General features: G+C 44.4%; 1 protein-coding gene across 3 annotated transcripts in view; it reads left to right on the top strand.

Moving 5' to 3' along the window:
• Positions 1 to 5,959: 5,959 nt before the first annotated feature.
• The window catches only part of LOC115077541, a 54,069-nt gene continuing 37,056 nt past the window's right edge, over positions 5,960 to 22,972 (top strand). The window contains exons 1-3 of one of the 3 annotated variants that reach the window (XM_029579837.1): positions 5,960 to 6,007; positions 11,022 to 11,143; positions 13,519 to 13,731. In XM_029579837.1, the coding sequence (XP_029435697.1) occupies positions 11,045 to 11,143; positions 13,519 to 13,731 (312 nt within the window). In that variant the 5' untranslated portion in view covers positions 5,960 to 6,007; positions 11,022 to 11,044. Of the gene's footprint in view, positions 6,008 to 11,015; positions 11,144 to 13,518; positions 13,732 to 18,285; positions 18,543 to 22,972 lie in introns of those variants that run through there. The other 2 variants (XM_029579852.1, XM_029579844.1) reach the window with 2 other exon arrangements.

Below are 22,972 nucleotides of genomic sequence, written 5' to 3'. Positions count from 1 at the left end.
CTAAGAGCTCTATTGAAAGCTTTAGTTTGGATAGTGATACATTTGCTGCTTATTGTATGAAGAAGGTGTGTGATATTGCAACTTCTTTTGAATTAATTAATACTGAGGATTCTAAATCATTTTGTAAACAGTTGAAAGTTTGGCTTTTTCGACAAATATTTGAAGAATTTTAAACTGTGTATTATTTGATTAGTTCTATTTAGACTGTTTTATGAATTGTTTATGATAAATTTATTATTTGTTTTATTTTATTAATGAATTCATTTGTTGTATTATGATACACTTAGGATGGTTGTGGCTTGTGATAAGCAGAATATAAAACATTGTAAATAAATACATGGAATTTATTCTGAGGAAAGAAAGATGATTAGTGGAGTACCTCAGGGACTGGTCCTGGGACCAGTTCAGCTCAAAAACTTTGTAAACAATATTTCAGAGGGATTAGAAAACAAGATTTACCTTTTTTATGGATGACACTAAGATCTACAACAGAGTGGACACAGCTAGGAAATAGAGTGAGAAGATTTCTGAGAAAGTTAGAAGAGGTGTTGAAAGCTTGACAGTTAAAATTCAATGCAAAAAAAGTAGTCATGCAATTCTCCATTTTAACTTTTATTTGTATTTAGTGTTGTATTTTATGGGCCAAATTTTAAAACCTATGCGAAGGCGTAAATTTGTGCATGCACAAATCTATGCCCGATTTTATAACATGCGTGCGCAGCCGCGCGCATGTTATAAAATCCAGGGTCGGCGCATGCAAGAGGGTGCACACTTGTGCACCTTGCGCACGCCGAACCCTAGGGGAGCCCCGATGGTTTTCCCCGTTCCCTCCGAGGCTGCTCCAAAATCGTAGCGGCCTCAGAGGGAACTTTCCTTCCGCCCCCCCCCCCCCACCTTCCCCTATCTAAATCCTCCCCCTACCTTTGTTCTATTATTTACACCTGCCTCTGGGCAGGTGTAAGTTGGGCGAGCCGGCCGAGTGTCCTGGCACATGATCCCCAGGCCCAGGCCCAGAGGCAGTGGCGAGGCCTTTGGCCACGCCCCCGCCATGCCCATTTTTTCAAGCCCTGGACATATGCACATCCTGGGGCTTGCATGTGTCGCTGAGTCTATGCAAAATAGGCTTGGCGCGCGCAGGAGGGGTTTTAAAGGTTTATTTATTTAGCACTTTTATAGTTACAAATCACTTCGGTTTACATAGTAATATAGAAATATAGTCAAGCGACTAAGAAAATAACAATGGGACAAGGTATTAAGGAGGAGAATTTCTTAGATCATCTGTACAGTGAAAGGCTAACTAGAGATGATAGGCTACTCGCGGGCAGCATAATAGATTCATCTGTTCATATGAGATAAGGGGCGGCTTGGTTGTTCAGCGGGCAGCATAATAGATTCATCTGTTCATATGAGTTAAGGGAAGGCCTGGTTGAACAACCAGGTCTTGAGTCTCTTTTTAAAGGTGATCGGGGGGAGCGAGTTCCATTGAGTTGGGCTGGACGTGGAGAGAGCTCTCTTCCTTAATGAGGTTTTAATGGGAGGGGCCTGGAAGGTATCTCTGTATACTGATCTCACCGGTCTGGAGAGTGTGCGAGGTCGAAGTGGGATTTTAAAATCCAGTGGGGTGATATTGTGAATGGCTTTGTGAATGATTGTTAATGCTTTGTAGGCAATTCTGAATTTGATTGGGAGCCAGTGAAGGTTCCGCAGTATGGGTGTAATATGGTCTCTTTTGTTGGTTCTGGTCAGAATTCTTGCTGAGGCGTTTTGTAACATCTGTAGGGGTTTGATGGTTTTGGCCGGGATGCCAAGCAAAAGTGAGTTGCAATAATCAATTTTTGAAAAGATAATTGCTTGGAGGACTGTCCGGAAATCTTGGAAGTGGAGGAGAGGTCTCATCCGTTTTAAGACTTGAAGTTTAAAGAAGCACTCCTTTGTCATGTTGTTGATAAAACCTCTGCAGTTCAGTTGATTATCCATGATGACTCCTAGGTTTCTGACTTGGGGGGAGAAAACTGGTTGCATTGAGGGGAGTGTGTTGGGCAATGAGTAATTACCGTCTTGGGTGACGAGGAGGAGCTCGGTCTTGTTGGTATTCAGGATCAAGCTGAGGTTTGTTAGCAGGTTGTTTATGGATTGAAGGCAGGTGTTCCAGAATTCCAGAGTTTTACGTGCGTATATTACGCGTGTGACCCTTTTAAAATCCGCCCCTATGTGTTTATATTGTCTAGGCTATAAAATGTATGCAAAAATGTTCCCCCGCTTAGAATGGCTGTTTATTTAGATAAGTTGTTATAAAAATTTGATAAATTAACTTGAGGAAGCAGTACATAATGGGGGTGGAGGTAGGCTGGAGAGAGATTGATATGCTTCAATTAGGAGATAGATCTTGGGGTGATTGTATCTTTTGATCTCAAGGTGACAAAACAGTGTGATAAGTTGGTGGCCAGAGCCAGAGGAGTGCTGGGGGGCATAAGAGGAGGCATAATCATCAGAAAAAAGAGAAGGCTATAATGCCTCTGTAGAGGTCATTGATGAAGCCTCACCTATAATACTGTGTACTGTTCTGGAGATTTGTCTCTAATAGACAATGTCAGTCAATTACAACAATCTGTAGGTACTCTATTGCCTAATGACACTTTGAGATACTTAGAAAAATGGCCCTCATATCCTGTTCTGATTGATCTTATCAAGCAGTAAAACATATATTTAATTACAGTCATGATTACAAGCCATGAATGACACTATGTCAAGAGACAAACTGAAAGGTCAAAGGCTGCTTATTTAGAAATCTGGGAATATGTTTCACATTTCCTGGGTGAATTCCCTATGATAAGGTAGGTGGGTTTTTTCTTGTAGATGCAATTGATAAACCTATGGTTCAAATTGGTTTCAACTCTCTTTTTTTAGTGCTAAAATTAAAACCGCATCTCTTTGGGCCTCCTGATTTCCCATTCTGTATTTAATTCAATCTTCACTTCTCTTTCAAGGCCCATTCTTCCCTAGCTTACCATTTTCTACTCATTCCCTCCTTTCACCTATTCTGTACTGTGGGCTTGGTAAAGGATTTTTGTTTTCTTTTTGCCATCTGGATCTCCTCAGTTGTGGGATATTCTCAAGAGCTTTGCTGAAATCCAAGTAAACACATTCAGCGCATATCTTTGACATCATTTCTTTGTCACCCAATTGTATTAATATATATATATATATATATATATATTTTTTTTTTTTAATAGAAAATCCACCACTTTATATCAAAACATTTGTGGAGTAGCAATGATAGATTAATACAACTAAACTTCATTAGGGGGTCGTGTTAGCAAGGTGGTGCTAGGGTCTCTAGAGCGACCTTAGCCCATCCTTGCTAATGCGACCCCGCGGTTACCGGTGGTCTGCCAGCTATGAACACTGATGCCGATAAACATGACGTCGGTTTTCATTACTGCAGTTAGCTGGTTATGAAACGTGATGTCGAGCATATCGGCGTCAGTCTTCAAAGCGGCCAGCAGAGGTTTTTTTTTCTTTTTTTTTAACTTTAAAAAAAGTACAGAAAAGCAGATTTTTCTGCTTTTCTGTACTTTTTTTTCAGTGTGCTCAGCTCCAGGCAGGCATTAATATCTGAGCCATAAATGTGCATCTGAGATGCACATTTATTTTTTTGCATTTGGAGTGAATGAGTAATAGCCTCATTCACATGCATTTGCAGGCGATGAGCACTAACTCATTCACTCCGCGTCAGATGTGTGTTAAATAGGTGCTAATCCCTCTATTGCATTAGGGGGTGGATTAGTGCCTATTTAACCCATGTCTGACAGTGGGTTAAACAGTGCGCTCAGCTGAGTGCTCTGTATTGCATCGCCCCCCCATGTACTGAGACATCTGCATTCACATAGTGGCTGTGATGACTTCTTTCACCCAATGGGCTATAGTTGGATGCATCGCCACTTCACCTTGATTATCTCCACCATGGAGCACAACTCATCGATCAGATGTCCTGAAAGAGCAAATGTCTTCAAGTTCCACACCAGATGCCGGTTGACATCCAAGGCATGCAACAGACGATAATCATGCTCGACCCCAGAAGAGTGGGAGCAGGAAAATAAATTGATTCAAATGAAACTCTGAAACCATTTTTGGCAAAAAAGAAGGTACAGTCCTAAGCTGTACTGCCACCGGAGACATTCATAGAAATGGCTCACAGCACAAAAGAGCTCGGAGATCCGTTGAGCTGAATAGATAGCTATGAGAAAAACTGCTGTCAAGGTGAGCATCTGCAAAGAAAGGCCAAGCAGTGGCCGAATATAGGATCCACCAAAAAGAGTAAGACAAGATTAAGGTCCCAAAGAGGCACCGGTAACCACAAAGGAGGCTGTTGATGATTAACTCCCTTAAAAAACCTGGATCCACCTGTATGGGAAAAACACGGTTCTACCATTGACTTGCCCACTATAGCAAGTGGAAGCTGCAACCTGCACCTTCAAAGTGTTAAGGGCCAAGCCTTCCTGTAAAAAATCCAATATCAGTAGAATTCCAACTCCTACTAGCAGATGGAGAAGAGTAAATCAGACTCACTGCTATCACTCACTGCTATACTCCTGCTATGACATCAGCCCCCCAGTATCTCTGATAAAGCCAAACTGTGGACAAACTGATTATACTTGAATATGAACAGACAACCTCTCATGGTTCCAACCAATTGGACAACACGGAGGTCAGCCAAATGAATTAACATGCACTAGGGACTGGTAACCAGTCCTTCAAATGAATTGACAGAAATAACACTCTTTGTTGATTACGTATAAAGGAGGAACTAAAAGCAAGTAGGCAGCTTAGGCCAGGTTGTGGATTGGCCTTCCTTCCTTAGAGGAAAGGAAATTATCAGGAAAGTAGTGATTTCTTCTTCCTCTGCACAGGCAGGCCAAGTCACACCAGTGAGATGCACCAAAGCTACTCCCGAAAAGGGTGGGAGGTTGCCCGCGGTCCCGTCAACACAGCATGCATGGAAGCCATGTCCTCCTGAGCCCAAACATCCAATCTGTAATGCTCAGAGAAAGTGTATAAAGAGGACCACGTCGCTGCTCGGCAAATCTCATAAAACCGCCTATGCCCTAGTGGATTGGCCTGCTTTCCATAGAGGAAAGAAAATTATCAAAATTATCATGTATGTAGTAATTTCTCCATAAATAGCTTTGCAAATTGGTCTTCCCTGATACATAAGATAATACAATAAAAAAATCTAAACACTGACATCACAAGTGAGCTCATTCTTAATGATTTTATCTCTTAGAACATGTTTATTTTAAGTCTGCCATCTTTGAATCACCATAATAATAGACTTTCTGTTTGGCCTCATGGGAGGCAATTGTTAAAATCCCTGAGCTGAATGCAGGCACTGGGGCACTTCCTTCTCATGAGCCTGCAAACCCATTTTTCAGGAGATAGTTGGCACCTCAGGTACTGATGGACGCACAGACTTTGCGTCTGCTTTACACTGGGGCAAAGTCAGTGCTGTAAAGCACACAAGGGGATTTCAAAATGAATGCTTGCTGGCCCGCCCCTTTTTCGGCAGGGGCAAAACGTGCCTGGGTTGTGAAACAGCACGGATACTTTTAGCAGCAGAGATGAAGGTACATTTCAAGCACCGATTTTAATCAGGCAACTGCTTAATTACCAGGGTTAAATAGTTTGAAAATTGTCCTCATTGTGCTGCTAGTCCTTTCCAGTCCTTTCCAGCCTTCCTCTGAGCACTCGCAACTTGCCATTGTAGAAAACACCGAGGCAGATGGTTCTTTGGTCTGACTTGATTTCGTAAATTCTTACACCATGGGCCCAAGAAAATAGGATGCATTCTTGCCACATGTGACATTGCCTCACCTCACTCTGCTGAAGTAATTCTATTTTTAATTTAAGAAATCCTTTTATATTACAACAGCTGCTAGTGGAAATCCTGAAAGTTCTTGTATTCTCACTCACTCTCCAACACGCTGTTTGTGGGAGAAGGAGCCTTAAGGTGAGAATGCTGCCTGCTTGGGTGGGAGAAAACTGTTCCAAAGGGTGATTTAGGTTTGCCATCTGGCTCCATTTTTTTTTCCAGGATACGCTGCTCTAGTCTTGGTTTTGACTCTCTTGCATCCATGGAGATATAATTCTGCTTTTATTAGGGAATAAATGTATTAGAGAGAGGAAAAAAAAAAAAACCCACAAGCCTAAATAGTATCAATCTCAAGTGAAGAGGATAGAGATACCATCATACAATGTGAGCTTTGATAAAACATGACGCGCCTTACTACTCCTTACTACTGTTATAATCATTTACCAAAATAAAGTCCAATTTTCTTTTTTATAATAGCTTTTATAAAAACTTTGTGAGAAGGGTGTCCAATTGTGAACGTGAGCTGTATGTCATGGGCACCTCTGAAGCAGACAATACATGTTGAAACATTGATGGGACCATATAAGATCAGCGTTTGAGTACTGTGAAGACATTACTAAGTTAGGTATTTTTGAGAATATTGTTGTCAAGAGTTTACTGTGTACGACTTTTTGAGTGGATCTAGTTTTTGGAATGGACTTTAATTTTTTTTGACTGTCATTGAGAAACTGTGAAGTTGATTTTACTTGCACATGGAAAATATTATAAAAAAGAAAACTGGATTTTGTTTTGGTAAATATATATACTACAAATCTTGGAACAGTAAGACACGTCATGTTTAAATGAAGCTCTGGCACATTGTATGATACCATATCCATCCTCTTCACATGTTTGTTAGAGAATATGCATGCATCGGTGAACAACCAGGACTAGAGCAGCCAGTTCTGAAGAAATGGAGCCAATTAACACATTTAAGGGGTGAGAATGTGGTGGTGGGGGTGGGTTGGCTGTCTTAGGGTGCATGTCAAGGAACAGGGTGATCCAGTCCTGATTTTACCTTATTTATTGCAAGCTTTTCTGGCATTTCCCTCAGATGGATTAGTCTTAGTGCTGCTTGGTAGTGGCGATATGGGCTTTTGTTGCTAGTAGTCCTCCAATCATAGTGCTGCTTGGGTGATGGTGGGGGATTGGTTGCTGGCAGTCTGTAGGATTAACACCTGGCTCCATTGCATAAGAAACAGGCTAATCTAGTCCTGGTTTTACTCTGTTGCATGCAGGGACTTGTATTTATAGATTGTCCCATTAATTTACCTAAGAAAATCAAAACTACAAATCCCTGCATGCAATGGGGTTAAATCAAGACTGGATTAGCCTGTTTTTTTTTTATTACATGGAGCTGGACGGCAGCCCTAGCAGTCCCTCAGATGGAGTGCTATTTGAGTGATGAAGTGAGTTGTTGTCAGTCTTCCAGCCACAGCACCACACAGATGATGGGTTGGAAATGGTTTAATGGTGCTACTCAGTCAGGATGCTGTTCCAGTAGTATGGGTTGGTTGGTGGCACTGCAATTGCCATTGCCACCAATCAATTGCCACTGCAATTGCAGTGCCACCCATGTGATGGGCTGTCTTTGGCAGCATTTCTCCAGCTGTGATGCTATACCAGTGATGCTATACCAATCTGCCCAAACCAGCTCTAGTGGTTTGGGCAGATTGGTGGCCCTTATCTGTCCTGGGATGTTGACCACTTGACTGCCATTGGCTCTTCAGTTATTTATTTATTTTTAATTTTTATATACTGATGTTCCTGTATACAATACATATCGCACCGGTTTACATGGAACTGAACTGTCGCCTCAGGGGCGGAATACATTGTTTATACAGTTTATACATTGTAATACAGTTTATACATTGTAATACAGTTGTGCTTGCCTATAATGTAACAGCATATGCTGTGTCAGGTAGAAGAAAATGTATAGTTGCCTCTGGGAGACTGACTGAAAAAAGGGACAATATGATACAGCTCAAAAAAAGAAGTGGTTGTATGGCATACTGCCACCCTGATCCGCCCACACATAATCCGTCTATTCGGATAGCTGAATAAGTGACTTATCTGGCTATCTAGCAGCCATTGAACATAACCAGGTATTCAGCGGCTGCTAGACAGCGGATAAGTCCTATTTATCCGAATATGCTAAACATGCTTTGAATAATGGCCTTTTTGTGACTATGGGAAAAATATTTAGCACCTCTGGCTCTTCATGATAAAAAATAATATAGAATTGCCCATCAGCAACTCATCTTGCTATGCAGAAGGTTTGACCAAGCTCAGTCTTGCCCTGCCACAGCTACATCTAGGGTGCTTATTTTATTGGACAATATTTTACAAAGCATTGATGAAAACATGACTCAGTAAGTTCAGTCTCACACCGTTCTAGTTTGAGTTTGTGATCGTGTCTGGTATGGCAGAATTTTTCTAGTCTTTTCTGGTGTCCCCCTAGCTGTTTCCTAGTAAGGAGCACCACGGGACAAGGACAGGCATGAAGTTTTTAGCTTTTCATTCTCACTGTACCCCTACGTGGGGTAAGACAGTAATGATTCACAATGAAAATCCCCGCCGCTCAGCACAAAGGCCTCTTTCTCCCCACGTCTGTTACTGCACGGGTCCAAACTCTTCAGCTAGCACATTTCTGTAACAGCCCGAAACCACCCCTTCCATGGACTGCTGAAAGCCCAAGCAGCTGCTTCTTCCAGTCTCCTTGCTTGGATTTTCTCTAACAGCACGATAGCTCTCAGGGTCTGCTTGTCCTGTCCAGTCAGGCCTCAGCCTCATTAACCGCTTCTGGGTCCTTGCTGCCCTTGCAGTTTCCTAGACTGGGCTTCTCTGGCTGTTTCTTCGTTGGTAAAGCCCTTTTTTTTTTTTTTTTTGCTGCTTCACTTCAGCTGCCTAATGAGCTACACCTGTCCTCCCAGGCCCTGTCTTCCTGGAGCAACCTTTCCAGAAATCTCTTCCTTTAGGGCAACCTGTTTTCATTCTTCTCTTTCTTCATGCCCCCTGGTGGCAGGTGCCATAATTTCAAGGAAGAAACAAACTCCCTTTCCAGAAGCTGGTTTGAAAGTTTTCAGATGTACTTTGGGGGTTTTTTTTCTTCCTTGTTATGTTTATTTATTTATTTTTTATATACCGACATTCGATCTGAGATATCACATCGGTTTACATTCAGTTACTGTAGGTATTTCCCTATCCCCAGAGGGCTTACAATCTAAGTTTTTGTACCTGAGGCAGTGGAGGGTAAAGTTTATATTCACTATTTATTTATTTATTTATTTATTAACTTTTATTTACCGACATTCGTGAAGCACATCATGCCGGTTTACAAAGAACTCAGGAGGGAGATACAATGAAACAATATAACAATATAGTATAATATAACAATAAAACAATAAAACATTATAACAAAGTGAACAAATAAAACAGTACAGAAAAAAAAATGAAGCCAAGGGAGCCGAATTGAGGGGGGGGGGGGGGGAAAGGGGGGGAGGGGAGGGGGAGGGTGGGCAAGGGGTAGGAGGGGAAGGGGAAAGCATAGTTAGAAGGAGGTAAGGGGAGAATACAAAAAGAATAGGGTGAGACTATGTACAGGAGAACTGTATAGGTGTCATTTAACTACGTAGAATTACGGAGACATCGAAAGTTGGGGAAGGCGGTAAAACTGGGAAATAGTTACTTCAGAGGGTGTAAAAAAAGGGGGGGTGGAGGGGGGGGGGAAATAAGGGAAGGGTGGCGGCCGGGTGACGCGGAAACGAAAGGGTGACAGGGGGCAGGGAGGAGAAAGGGATAAGACAGGCGGGAGGAGGGTGAGAGGTGGCCGGGCCGAGCGGAAACTGAAAGGGGGGGGGGGGCAGGGGGGAGCTAGGGGGAGAAATTACGTTTGGTTTGCGTCATGGTTTGCGTCAGGGTAGGCCTGTCGGAAAAGCCATGTCTTGACTCCTTTCTTGAAGTTGTGAAAGGATGTCTCTTGGCGTAGGGGGGTGGGGAGGGAGTTCCAGAGGGTAGGGCCAGCGACTGAGAAGGCTCTCCCTCTGGTGTGAGCTGAATGAGCTGTTTTGAGGGATGGGGTGTGGAGGGTGCCTGTATGGGTAGTTCTTGTGGGGCGATCGGAGGAGCGGTAATGAGGCATTTCATCGAGCCAGGTGTGATTGTGTTTATGTAGGGAGTTGTGAAGGATGGTGAGGGTTTTGTATTGTGAGCGGAAGGAGATGGGCAACCAATGAAGGTCCTTTAGTATGGGGGTGATGTGGTCCCTTTTACGTGTACCGGTTATGATTCTAGCCATGGAATTTTGTAGAATCTGAAGGGGTTTGATGGTGGAGGCAGGGAGTCCTAGTAACAGGGAGTTACAATAGTCTAGTTTCGTGAGCATGGTGGTCTGAACGACTGTGCGGAAATCGTGGGTGTGGAGGAGGGGTTTAAGTTTTTTTAGGATGTTAAGTTTATAGAAACCCCCTTTTAGGAGAGCTTTGATGTGGGGTTTAAAACTTAGGTTCTGATCTATAAAGACGCCCAGGTCTCTTACAAATTGGGTCTGAGAGAGGGCAGTGGTAGTATTTTGGGGGGGGTTCTGTCGCATGGGGAGGGTGACACGTTCAGGGTGATTGGAGATGACGAGTAATTCTGTTTTTGAGGTGTTTAGAGCTAGATGGAGCTCGGATAGTGAGGCGCTTATGGTGGTGAGGCAAGATTCCCATCGTTGCAAAGGTTCGCTTATGGACCCTTGAAACGGGATGAGAATCTGCACGTCATCTGCATATAGGAAGAAATTCAGGTCTAGGTCGGAGAGGAGGTGGCATAGGGGTAGGAGGTAAATATTAAAGATTCACTATGTGGATGATTCACAACTACACTGGTTCAAGGGAAAGAAAATGAAAACGGGCAAGCAGGTCGTAATTCTAAGGAAGACGTCTTTTATTATAGTACTGCAATATACTGTAATAACTGGACCTTGTTCTACTTATTACAAAATACATTCTAATAATTTCCTTGTTCCTGAACTATAAGAGGTATGCATGTATACAGAATTCAGGGCTCTTCTTTCTATTTGAACTCAGCTGAGTTAAGCTTAATTAACTCAAAACAGTTTTTTCTTTAATAGTATTGGGATTTGTTTATGTAAGAATGGACAACTTTGCATTTGAAATGAATGAAGGTGGTGCAAGCCATTTCTCATGTAAAGACCCACAGGGGAAGACAAAGAAGTGCTCTCCTACTTTACCGGTGAGTGTTTTTTTTTTCTTTAAAGTGTTTTCGTTTCCATGAGTGTAATAAACTATTTTGTAGACAGTTTCTAAAAGATTCCCAAAAAGCAAATGCAATCCATTTTATGTTTCGGTCACAATATCTCAACAAGGAAATCATAAAAAAAACAAAAAAATGTTGGTGTAGGAAAGATAGGTGATAGGTAGGCAAATTCAGACACTGGAAAATTTGCAAATATCTATTTTTTAATGCAAAATTAGATTTCATGATCGGTGTGGAATCTTCTTGGACAGATATAGAACATGTGTTATAATCTGGAACATCAGCAGTAAATGGGATAAGCCTGTTTATACTGGCTATCTGCTATCTAGGCTTTGAAATTCACACTTTTCAAAGGTAAAACGATAAAAATAAACCATGATTTAAAAGGTTCTGAAAACCATGAAATGTTGTAGTGAGATAGATGAAATCCTGCTCTGACTCCCTTATCTATTACTCACTGTGTGACCTTGAGCAAATTACTTCACCTCCCTAGGCACTAATCTGGATTTATAGGCTCTTTGGAAAAGAACCATTACACCCATGGGATTTATCTTGTACAGTAATGGTGTCAGATAAGTAATAAATTAAGGTGACATGATAGCCCTTCAAAATTTAAGTTCTGTCTGACTGCTATGGTAAAACATGCTTTTTACTTGTCCTGAGTTCTGCCAATTGAAGTTTAATTTTTGGAAAAGTTTGATAGACAGGGTCAGAATTCAGTTAAGTAAAATTGGTTCACTCATTTTTGAGGCGCAAGAAATAATACAGACATGGAAAATACTTAATTTCAAAACATTTTCCGAATTTATTTGTCCTTTCTAGCTCAAAAATGGCTGTACATTATCAGTTGAACTTTCAGTTGAACTTTCAGAGCTGTCTATTGTATACCATTTGCACGCAGAAGTGGACATGCAGAGATTTATCCTGGTATTTTGTAAACTGTGTTGCAGAAGCCACACAGTTTATAAAATACTGCATCACACATATATTTGTAATGCAGGAATACATACACTTTCCCTACCCATTAAAATAAAATATATGCATATATTTAATGCACAAAATAATTGTACCAATGTGCAGGAAATAACCTAGAATTAAACACAAAAGCAGATATTTGATAGAATATTTTCATACATTATTCTGGAAAATAGTTGCACGTGTTCATGGAATCACTAGTCCAGCAGTTCACCTAGACTCACTAGCACTTCACCCTGAATCCCCATCAGTTCACCCAGAACTCCCATCCAAAAACTGCAGACTAAAGACAAATTCTATGAGTCAATTATCAGATGTGAGCTTGTTCAGACAAATTTGGTAATGTATGCATGTATACCTCCAACAAAATAGCAAATTATATGTGCATTTATAAATCTCACAATTAGACTGTCCCTTTTTTTCTCCATTAAAATTTACATCTGATACTGCAAGTATGCATGCACCCTGGAGGTTTATAAGATAGTATATGCATGCATGCTATTTTTACAAGGGCATACCCTGTATAACGTTCTGAAAATTCACCCGTTTAAAAACAAAATTTCTACCCCAATAAGGATTTATTCAAAGCAGGTATTTAAAATGTAAAATTATTGTTGTATTTTTCTAGAGTTTTAGTTTTAAAAATGTTCTGCACATATGCATTAAAAACTATGTTAAAAATAATACTTATTGTATTTGTTACTCAACTCTGCCAGTGACACAATTTATCGGCAGCCTGACTCATCCTGTTTGTACTCTAGCAACCTCTTCCTCTCCTTTCCACCAACCATCTTCCCCAAGTAACCACACTGACAAGGATTTCTGAAACTGCAACATTTATTTTGTATTGGAAATGCAAGGCCACGGCACAAACAGAATTCCAAAATTAACAAAAGGTTAATGACCATTTCTATTCTAATATAACATAGCTATTAACAAATCTTGCCACATATGAACTAACCTTGCAATATAGGGGCACCTTATGATGGAGTCCTTAAAACCAGGGGACCATGGCAAGATCATCAATATGTTCAAGACTGCTACCAATTTTTGGAAGGGAATTTAAAACCTCACTGCTCCGCAGCATGTATAGGCCGTGGAAACCCAACTCTCCAAATTTCCTTGTGTCTGCAATATGGCTAGGCCATACAAGCCTAACCCTTCCGATGTCTGGATGGTTGTCAAACGCTCCTTGCTCACGTGGAGTGAGAGGAAAGATGGCGTGGTGGCCTGCATCCAGCCTGACTCTGCCCTGCCATGCCCTTATTGCTGATTAACTTGCTTTAAAAGCTATGAATCAATTCAATGCAAATGTCATTAATTACCATGTTCTATTTGCCAGTACTTTTGGATGCTTTTCTTATTCTTTTTTACAGGTAAAACATAATTCTTTCTCTCTCATGAAAATCTTTCTGGTTTGTCTATTGGCCTGTATAATTACCACAGTAGTTGGAGTGCTGGTGTTAGCGTTGGTCTATGCTGGGCACGTTAATCCTAAAGCAAAAGTGGAGGTCACTACAATGAAGGAAACTGTGGAGAAAATCACTGACATCCAATTCCAGTTTCTTAATCATCTTGTTAAATCAAAGGTAATACATGTTTGCATGCTTTAGAGAAATTGTTTACGTTAGAAATAAAACTTTGCAGTGAATATTGTTGAAAAATTCCCATTTTTGTCCATTAATATTTTCAGTGTTCCATTTGTAGAAAATATTTTGAATATTTGGATATTGCTGTTTATTTTCTGTTCTACCTTTGAATAAGTACTTTCCCACTGTTTGGCCTTTAAGTACTGTAGATGCTCTTTCTGCATTCTCTTTCTACTTTTACATATTGAATCTGGTTCTTGAGAATTGAGGTTTAGGGCTTACTTCTGTTGCCAAATGTGAGCACATTTGGAATGTGGTTCTGTTTTACAAAGGATTTCATAGAAACATAGAAATGATGGCAGAAAAAAGACCAAATGATCCACCCAGTCTGCTCAGCAAGCTTATGCCAACATCTTCTGCACTGTGCAGGTTTCCCCATGCTTATCAGTTTACCAGACCGTAAAAGTCAGGGCCCTCAGATGCTGTTTGAATCCAATTTCCCTTAACCATTGCTGTAAAAACAGAGAGCAATGTTGGATCAAAGAGTTGCATCAAAGTTATCAAGCTTAGGGGGTTATTTTTTAAATGTTTATCACGTGCGTTAGGATGTTAATTAGCTGGAGGGGAGGAGTCGGGATGGGGAGGGGAGGAGTTGGGGAGGGGAGGGGGAGGAGTCGGCCGTAGCACTGCTGCCGGCAGTAATGTGAGGGACATTATCACTGGCAGTAGCATGGTGAATAGCAACACCTTTTACAGTGGTGCTATTTGTGCGAAAGGCTGCAGCCGGCTGCACTGCGGCCAGCGAAATCGCACCGCCGGGGTGCGAAAGGCTGCGGCCTTTCGCAGGTCTGCCCCCCTTTCGCCCCATCCCCTTTTTCGCTGGATTCATGATGAAGAATTCGCTGCGAAGAATGATGAATCCAGCTCTTAGGGGCGGATTTTCAGAGCCCTGCTCGCGTAAATCCGCCCAAAACCGGGCGGATTTACGCGAGCAGGGCCCTGCGCGCCGGGAAGCCTATTTTACATAGGCCTCCCGGCGCGCGCAGAGCCCCGGGACTCGCGTACGTCCCGGGGTTCTCGGAGGGGGGCGTGTCGGGGGGCGGGGCCGGAGCGCGCGGCGTTGCGGGGGCGTGTCGGCAGCGTTTTGGGGGCGGGTACGGGGCGTGGCTACGGCCCGGGGGCGTGGCCGCGCCCTCCGTACCCGCCCCCAGGTCGCGGCCCGGCGCGCAGCAGGCCCGCTGGCGCGCGGGGATTTACGTCTCCCTCCGGGAGGCGTAAATCCCCCGACAAAGGTAAGGGGGGGGTGTAGACAGGGCCGGGTGGGTGGGTTAGGTAGGGGAAGGGAGGGGAAGGTGAGGGGAGGGCAAAGGAAAGTTCCCTCCTAGGCCGCTCCGATTTCGGAGCGGCCTAGGAGGGAACGGGGGTAGGCTGCGCGGCTCGGCGCGCGCAGGCTATACGAAATCGATAGCCTTGCGCGCGCCGATCCAGGATTTTAGCCGATACGCGCGACTACGCGCGTATCTACTAAAATCCAGCGTACTTTTGTTTGCGCCTGGAGCGCAAACAAAAGTAGGCTGTTCGCGCTCGTCTGAAAATCTACCCCTTAGTGATTAAGGGGCGGATTTTAAAACGAGCGCGAATAGCCTACTTTTGTTTGCGCTCCAGGCGCAAACAAAAGTACGCTGGATTTTAGTAGATACGCGCGGAGCCGCGCGTATCCGCTAAAATCCTGGATCGGCGCGCGCAAGGCTATCGATTTCATATAGCCGGCGCGCGCCGAGCCGCGCAGCCTACCCCCGTTCCCTCCCAGGCCGCTCCGAAATCGGAGCGGCCTGGGAGGGAACTTTCCTTTGCCCTCCCCTCACCTTCCCCTCCCTTCCCCTACCTAACCCACCCCCCCGGCCCTGTCTAAACCCCCCCTTACCTTTGTCGGGGGAATTTAAGCCTCCCGGAGGGAGGCGTAAATCCCCGCGCGTCAGCGGGCCTCCTGCGCGCCGGGACGCGACCTGGGGGCGGGTCCGGAGGGCGCGGCCACGCCCCCGGGCCGCCCCGGGCCGTAGCCACGCCCCCGGGCCCGCCCCCGGAACGCTCCCGACACGCCCCGAAAACGCCGCGCGGTTCGGGCCCGCCCCCCTGACACGCCCCCTCCGAAAACCCCGGGACTTACGCGAGTCCCGGGGCTCTGCGCACGCCGGTAGGCCTATGTAAAATAGGCTTCCCGGCGCGCAGGGCCCTGCTCACGTAAATCCGCCCGGTTTTGGGCGGATTTACGCGAGCAGGGCTCTGAAAATCCGCCCCTAAGGGTAGTAAGCGCCGCATCAGCTAGTTACCCCCATGTTTATTTGTTTCCCAAAATGTAAAAGTCAGGGCCCTTGTTGGTTACTGTCTGAATCCAATTCCTCTTTTCTCACTGCCGTTGAAGCAGAGAGAAATGATAGAGTTGCATTATCAGTATCAAGGCTTATTTGTTAAGGGTAGCAACTGCCACACCAACAAGTTACCCCCAGTTACCCCAATGCACTCTTTTCTTTATTTCCATCCTCTAGCCTTTAGGGATCCACAGTTTTTATCCCATGGCCCTTTGATTTCCTTGACTGTTTTTGCCTTCACCACCTCCTCCAGAAGGGCATTCACCACCCTCTCCGTGAAGAAATATTTCCTGACATTGGCTCTGAGTTGTCCCCCTTGGAGTTTCATTTCATGACCCCTAAATTCAAATGCTTCAGACTGCCAAGTGTTTTTTGGTGAAAATTTTGTCAATGTTTTGAACTTACTTGCCTGTAAAGTTGTGCTGTTGGTTTCAACCTATTTTGCTTTGTTATATTTTACCTATTGCTTCATAACTGAAGTTTGCTTATAGGATTGAACATCTCTTGCTGTATTGTTATGTATTGTTATGTCCTGCTCTACCTTTGAATAAAAACTTTGGATCTGAAGGGCCCTTGCCACTAAACATCCCTTCCATCCAACCCTTTCCCCACCTATCCCAGAGCTTGATTTTCATATATAGTCCTCCTAGGGCACATAACCAAGATTCTTCAATTAAATTAAGTAGTAAATAGGTTATGTGAATTTTTTTTTAATGATATAACAGATGTTCTATATCAAAACAAATTAATATAATGACATATTCAATGTAATAACTGTAGTGCCTTAGTTTTAAGGAAGGCCATCTAGAGTTTTAGGGCTGCCCCCATCTATCTGCAGCTCTCCACAGTAAAAAAGGAGTTGACTCAACTTTAAGCTGATTTAGCTATATAATTAATGGAACCAAAGAAGAATTAGCTACCATTAGAAGAACTTTCCCTACTGTACAACATCCAGGAAATCTGCCAGCACTTCCATAGAAGATTCAGAAACCCCAAAATAAATGGGTTACAGTTGACTCTGGTATGGTAAGATCTGTGACCAGAGACACCCCTCCCCTCAAATGACACCCATACAAGTTGCTTTTTTCAGCATTGGAAAATGATGATGCTCCAGAAATGGAAACGGAAGTGAGGGAATTACTGTTGTTTCTGTTTTGTTTTGATTAGTGTGCTCTCTTTTTTTAGTGTTTGCTAATTTTTTTAGTGCACACATGATCAAATTAGTATGCATTAAATGGGTTTTAGTACAGACTAAAAAAATTTAGTACACAGTAAAATGCAATGACAGAAAACAAAATAAAAAATACCACCCCCCTTATAATGAAACCAAATGCCAAAAATGAATGTTTTTTGGCTGTGCACCTCTAAATTTAAGTGATATCTGAAATGAAAGAAGGCACCCAATGTAGACACAAGCTTCACAGTACTGTCAAAGCACCTTAAAGAGAAAACTCCTGCTGAGTGACTTTATTACCAAAGGTATACACTTGGGGACACATTTTGAGGGAGACACAAAGGTTAAATGCCTCCCAGAATTGTTGGCTAGCAGGAATACAAACCAAATACTTAGTGAAATGAGAGAAGAAAGTAAGGCCTCTATGGGGACCAGTGACCTGGCTATAAACTGCATTTCTGCAGTACAGCGAGATTTCCAGAATCTGGTGGAGAGGCTTAGGCATATGGTGAAGACCATGGCCTTTTCAGAGGTCTTAGCTTTAAATGGAACAGGAAAAGAAAGGCTATGCTGAACAGATGACTCAAAACCTAGTGTATTAAATTAGTTTTTAGATATATAAGAGGCAAGGGTCATATTAGGAAGAGTAAAAGACCATACAGTAAGGATAAGCTACATCTTTCTATGGCAGGAAAAAGATCCTGAATGAGAAATTCTGATCATATGTTGACAATCATTTAGACTAGAGAATGGAGGTGGCAGTTAGAAGCCAATTGATTTGGGATGTCACCCCTCACAAATGTAAGAAGAAGACAGTAACTATCAAACTGGTATGCGTGCGCACATTTGCACGTATATGTCGGTGCGCGCCCAGGTACACGGTCAATTTATAACACACGCATATGCGCACGTGCAGGGGTGGATTGCCCTATTGGGTGTTCAGGCTTCCCCCAGTGGACCGGTTGCTTCCATCACATGATTTTTTTTTTTTTTTAAAACTTCCCGGCATACCTGGGAGGGAGGCAGCAGCAGCAGCAGGAGAGACTGTGGGGCTGCGAAGACACCTGCTGAAGTAAGGCCACCACGGGCGCCCATCCCCATGGTGGCGAAGACCCCCCTCTGAAACAAGGCCACCATGGGAGCCTGTCCCTGTGATGGTGAAGACACCCGCCAAAGTAAGGTCACCACGGGAGCCGGTCACCATGGCGGTGAAGATCCACCAAAACAAGGCCGCCACAGAAGCCCGTTCCTGTGGCGGCAAAGAAGTGGTTAGTGATGAGCTCAGGTGCATGCGTGTGAGAATGGGAGCCTGGGTGTTTGCATGGGCCTGGATGTTTGCATGGTCACCTAGGATTTTTGCAGGATTTTCTGGTTGGCATCACAGCAGTGCATGTAAATATAATATGCATGTTACAAGTGATATTTTGCTCAGAAGACTGTACTTTGATTGTTCTTTTTGCATGTAAAATCGTAATAAATGCATAACTGAATTGTGTGTATGTCTGTGGAAGTTGTGTGTGTGTGAGCAAAGGTGTAAGATTTGCTTAGGGTACCTAATACCCTTCCCTTGACCATGGGTTCTGTTTGGGGGGGAGGTCATTTTTTTAAAAATATAGGGGCGGATTTTCAGAGCCCTGCTCGCGTAAATCCGCCCAAAACCGGGCGGATTTACGCGAGCAGGGCCCTGCGCACCGGTAAGCCTATTTTACATAGGCCTACCGGCGCGCGCAGAGCCCCGGGACTCGCGTAAGTCCCGGGGTTTTCGGAGGGGGCGTGTCGGGGTCGGGCCCAAACCGCGCGGCGTTTTCGGGGCGTGTCGGGAGCGTTCCGGGGGCGGGCCCGGGGGCGTGGTTATGGCCCGGGGCAGCCCGGGGGCGTGGCCGCGCCCTCCGGACCTGCCCCCAGGTCGCGTCCCAGCGCGCAGGAGGCCCGCTGACGCACGGGGATTTACGCCTCCCTCTGGGAGGCGTAAATCCCCCGACAAAGGTAAGGGGGAGGTGTAGACAGGGCCGGGCGGGTGGGTTAGGTAGGGGAAGGGAGGGGAAGGTGAGGGGAGGGCAAAGGAAAGTTCCCTCCGAGGCCGCTCCGATTTCGGAGCGGCCTTGGAGGGAACGGGGGTAGGCTGCGCGGCTCGGCGCGCGCCGGCTATACAAAATCCATAGCCCTGCGCGCGCCGATCCAGGTTTTTAGCAGATACGCGCGGAGCCGTGCGTATCTTCTAAAATCCAGCGTACTTTTGTTTGCGCCTAGAGCGCAAACAAAAGTAGGCTATTCGCGCTCCTTTTAAAATCCGCCCCATAGATTGCTGGAGGGAGCTGGGCTTTTTTTTTGATGGGTGCAGGACACAGACTGAATAATGCCGGGGCGGGGGGTGGGGGTGGGTGGTGGGGGTGGGTGTGTGCTAGCTATGTTGCTGCCCTGTTCGCACAGGGCAGCAACATAGCTAGCACCGGCCTTGGAGGCCTGTGAGACTACGGCAGAGCCCATCCTGCTGCGGCCAGCAGATGCATGTGCTGCAGGGAAAGTGCATGATGGTGTCAGATACCCCATGGGTCAAGTTTTGAAAAAATCTCCTGGGCCCCTGAGCATGTGTTATGAAATAGCGTGGCCATTTGCCAAATTTTAAGTAGGTGCACGCATGTGTGCAAATCCTGCTTCTACCATGTAAATTGGTGAATTTAAAAAGGGGCGCATGCAGAAAACCAGTCCCAGTTTTACCAGTTTGCTTCCAGTTCATCAAGTTAAGAGAGAAATCTTCCAACTCCCCTGGTTTGATAGCCTTCACGCCCCCCCCAGTTAGCCCTGACCCTTAAAACCCCACAGATCTGCCTAGTTTTCTTTAAATGTTATCAAACATGGCATCCATAGCAGAAGTTATATGGCAGGAGGCCTCAGCGCGCTGCGTCGCATCGGTATTTATGCGCACATCTTTGGTTCACGGCTCTCCCGTTTTTGAAAGCTTTCAAGATGTGTGCACTGCAGTTGATACCCACGTATCTCGGCGGCTTTTAAAATTCTCTCGGTACGCGCGAGCCCGACTTCTTTGTGCATCCCCTAATTAATGCGCACGTCGGGCTTTTAAAATTCTCCTCATGGTGAGTAAAATAACAAAAAACATAGCTCAACAGTGTACTCTTTAGCACAGGATTGAAGAGGAGGCGGAAAGGATTAGCAAGCCAAGGTGAAAGAGCTGGAAAGCTGTGAGCAGTTGAGCAGAAATGCTTATGCTTATAGACTAGGTAATAAGGTTCTAGATCTGCAAGAACTAATGGTGGAAGCGAACTTAGATATTGTTCCTGTCTTGGAAATGTGGTTCGATGAGTCTCATGAATGGCACACAGTCAGACCAGGCTACAATTTGTTCAGAAAGAATAGCAATGACAGAAAAGAGGGAGGAATAGCTCTTTCTATGAAAAGTAATGTCATTGCAACTGAAATGCCGGGGCCGTAGGAAAAGGAGAAAGCAATATAGACCATCTTATAAAAAGGAAATTGAACTTTCATATGCACTGATGTGGTCTATAGACCTCTGACTTAGATGGAGGAACTGGACAGAGATCTGGCAGAAGACTTTCAAAAGGTGGGAATAAAGAGGGCGGTGTTGTTGGTGATGGTGACCTTAACTTGCTGGATGTGGATTGGCATATTCCATCTGCAAAAATGGTAAGATGTAGCGAGATCATAGATGCCCTTCAAGGGACTCCCCTCAAACAGGGGAGGGGAGGATTAATATGGGACCTGGTACTCACAGACAGGGACTCTGACATCCAGGCAGGTGCCCATCTGAGCACCAGTAATTATCAGATTATACATTTTGATGTAATGGCCAAGGCAGAGGGAAGTCACACAAAGCTCAAAGCTCTGGATTTCAAAAAATACTGGTAAAATACGGAAATATCTTGAGGAGGAGCTGGTAGGCTGGGAGGAGATGGGTGAAGTGGGACAATAGTGGGCTAAACTAAAAGGAACTGTAGTGCCTTCCTACTTTGCTCTTTGCACCTGACACAGAGGAACAGCCAAGGCGCCAAATGGCTAGTAATGCTGAGACCTTTTTAGAGAACCATAACATGGCTGCTTTAGCTGTTTCACTCCCTCATGTGACTGCACTATGAGAGAGCGCGGGGGGGGGGGGGGGGGTGCTTGAGTGTGGGTGCCAGAGAGAGAGAGAGCCTATATGAGGAGATTGTGAAGAAGTGTGTATGTGTATGAGAGATTGGGAGCTGGTGTGAATGAAAAAGGGATTGTGTGTATGTAAGGGTGATAGCCTGTGTGAAGGGATTGTCTATGTGTGTGAGAGAGAGAGAGCCTGTGTGAAGGGATTGTCTATGTGTGTGAGAGAGAGAGAACCTGTGTGAAGGGGTCTGTGAGAGAGAGACATAGGTAGCTTGTGTGAGCATGTATGCATGAGAGACAAAGGGAGCTTGTATGGGTGTGCATTGCAAGAGAGAGGGACCCTGTATGAGGGGATGTGTGTGTGTGCGAGAGAGTGAGGGAGCCTGTATGATGGGATGTGTGTGTACGAGAGTGTGAGGGAGCCTGTATGAGGGTGTGTGTATGTGAGAGGGAGCATGTGTGTGAGAAAAGAAGGGACAGAGGGAGCCTGTGTGAGGGGCAGTACTGACAACAGGGCCAAACTCTGGGAGTGGTGATAGAGTGGTAGGGGTTGAGCCTAGAGGTGGAGGAGCTGGGGCCTGAGAGGGCAAAGTGGCCAGGGAAGTATGGAAAGCAAGTGGAAGTGACACTTTTACAGTGAATTTCTAGGGAAATTCTGCTCAAAATATTTAAATTCTACATCTTTAAGTAATAACCTTTTTTCTGTATTAATTTAAAATGTAATTACTTAAAGAATGTCATGCAAATTGGGTTATTTTGACCAATATAAAGTATGCAGAATTTTAAGTTTTTGTGTGCAGAATTTTAAATTTTTGTGCACAGAATTCCCCCAGGAGTATTTGATTATGGAAGTTGGCACCTGCATATGCATTTAATTACTCTGAAACTGTTTATACTGATTATTAGAGATGTGATTTGGCCAAACCTTTTGGTTCGGCCTTCGTTATTGGCCCGCCGCGGGAAATTTAATTTTCCAGTGGTTCGGGCTGATTTTATTTCGTCTGACCCCAAACCAAAGTACGAAACCCACCCCATGGCCCTTCAAATGTAAAAAAACCCAAACTACCCTAACCCTTCAAATTTAATTAATTGTAACCCCCAACCCTCCCGACCGCCCCCCAAGACTTACCAAAAGTCCCTGGTGGTTCAGCGGGGTCCCAGGAGCGATCTCCCCCGGCCATCCATTGCTCCTACCATGTGACAGAGGCTGGCCAATGGCACCGATAGCCCCTGTCACACAGTAAGGGCAAAGGGCCATCGGTGCCATTTTGATTAGTGGCAGCTGACAGCCCAAGAGGGGGAGATCGCTCCCAGGACCCTGCTGGACCACCAGGGACTTTTGTTAAGTCTTGGGGGGGCTGCAATTAATTAAATTTGAAGGGTTGTGGTGGGTTTGGGTTTTTTTTAATGTGCCCTTTCTTATCGTTTCGTTGCCCCCTGAACCACGACGAAATAGGAAATATTGTCTCTATTTCCTATTTCGTAAAACCAATGCACATCCCTACTGATTATGGATGTTTGCACTGGTATCTGTGTTTAACATTTTAATGCACAGCTTTTAATGCAATCCTGGTTCCTGCAATAA

This window comes from Rhinatrema bivittatum, chromosome 1 (assembly GCF_901001135.1).
Source record: "Rhinatrema bivittatum chromosome 1, aRhiBiv1.1, whole genome shotgun sequence".
NCBI classification, from domain to species: Eukaryota; Metazoa; Chordata; class Amphibia; order Gymnophiona; family Rhinatrematidae; genus Rhinatrema; species Rhinatrema bivittatum.
The sequence above is the reverse complement of the archived record's forward strand: the minus strand, read 5'-3'. Positions and strand labels throughout refer to the sequence as shown.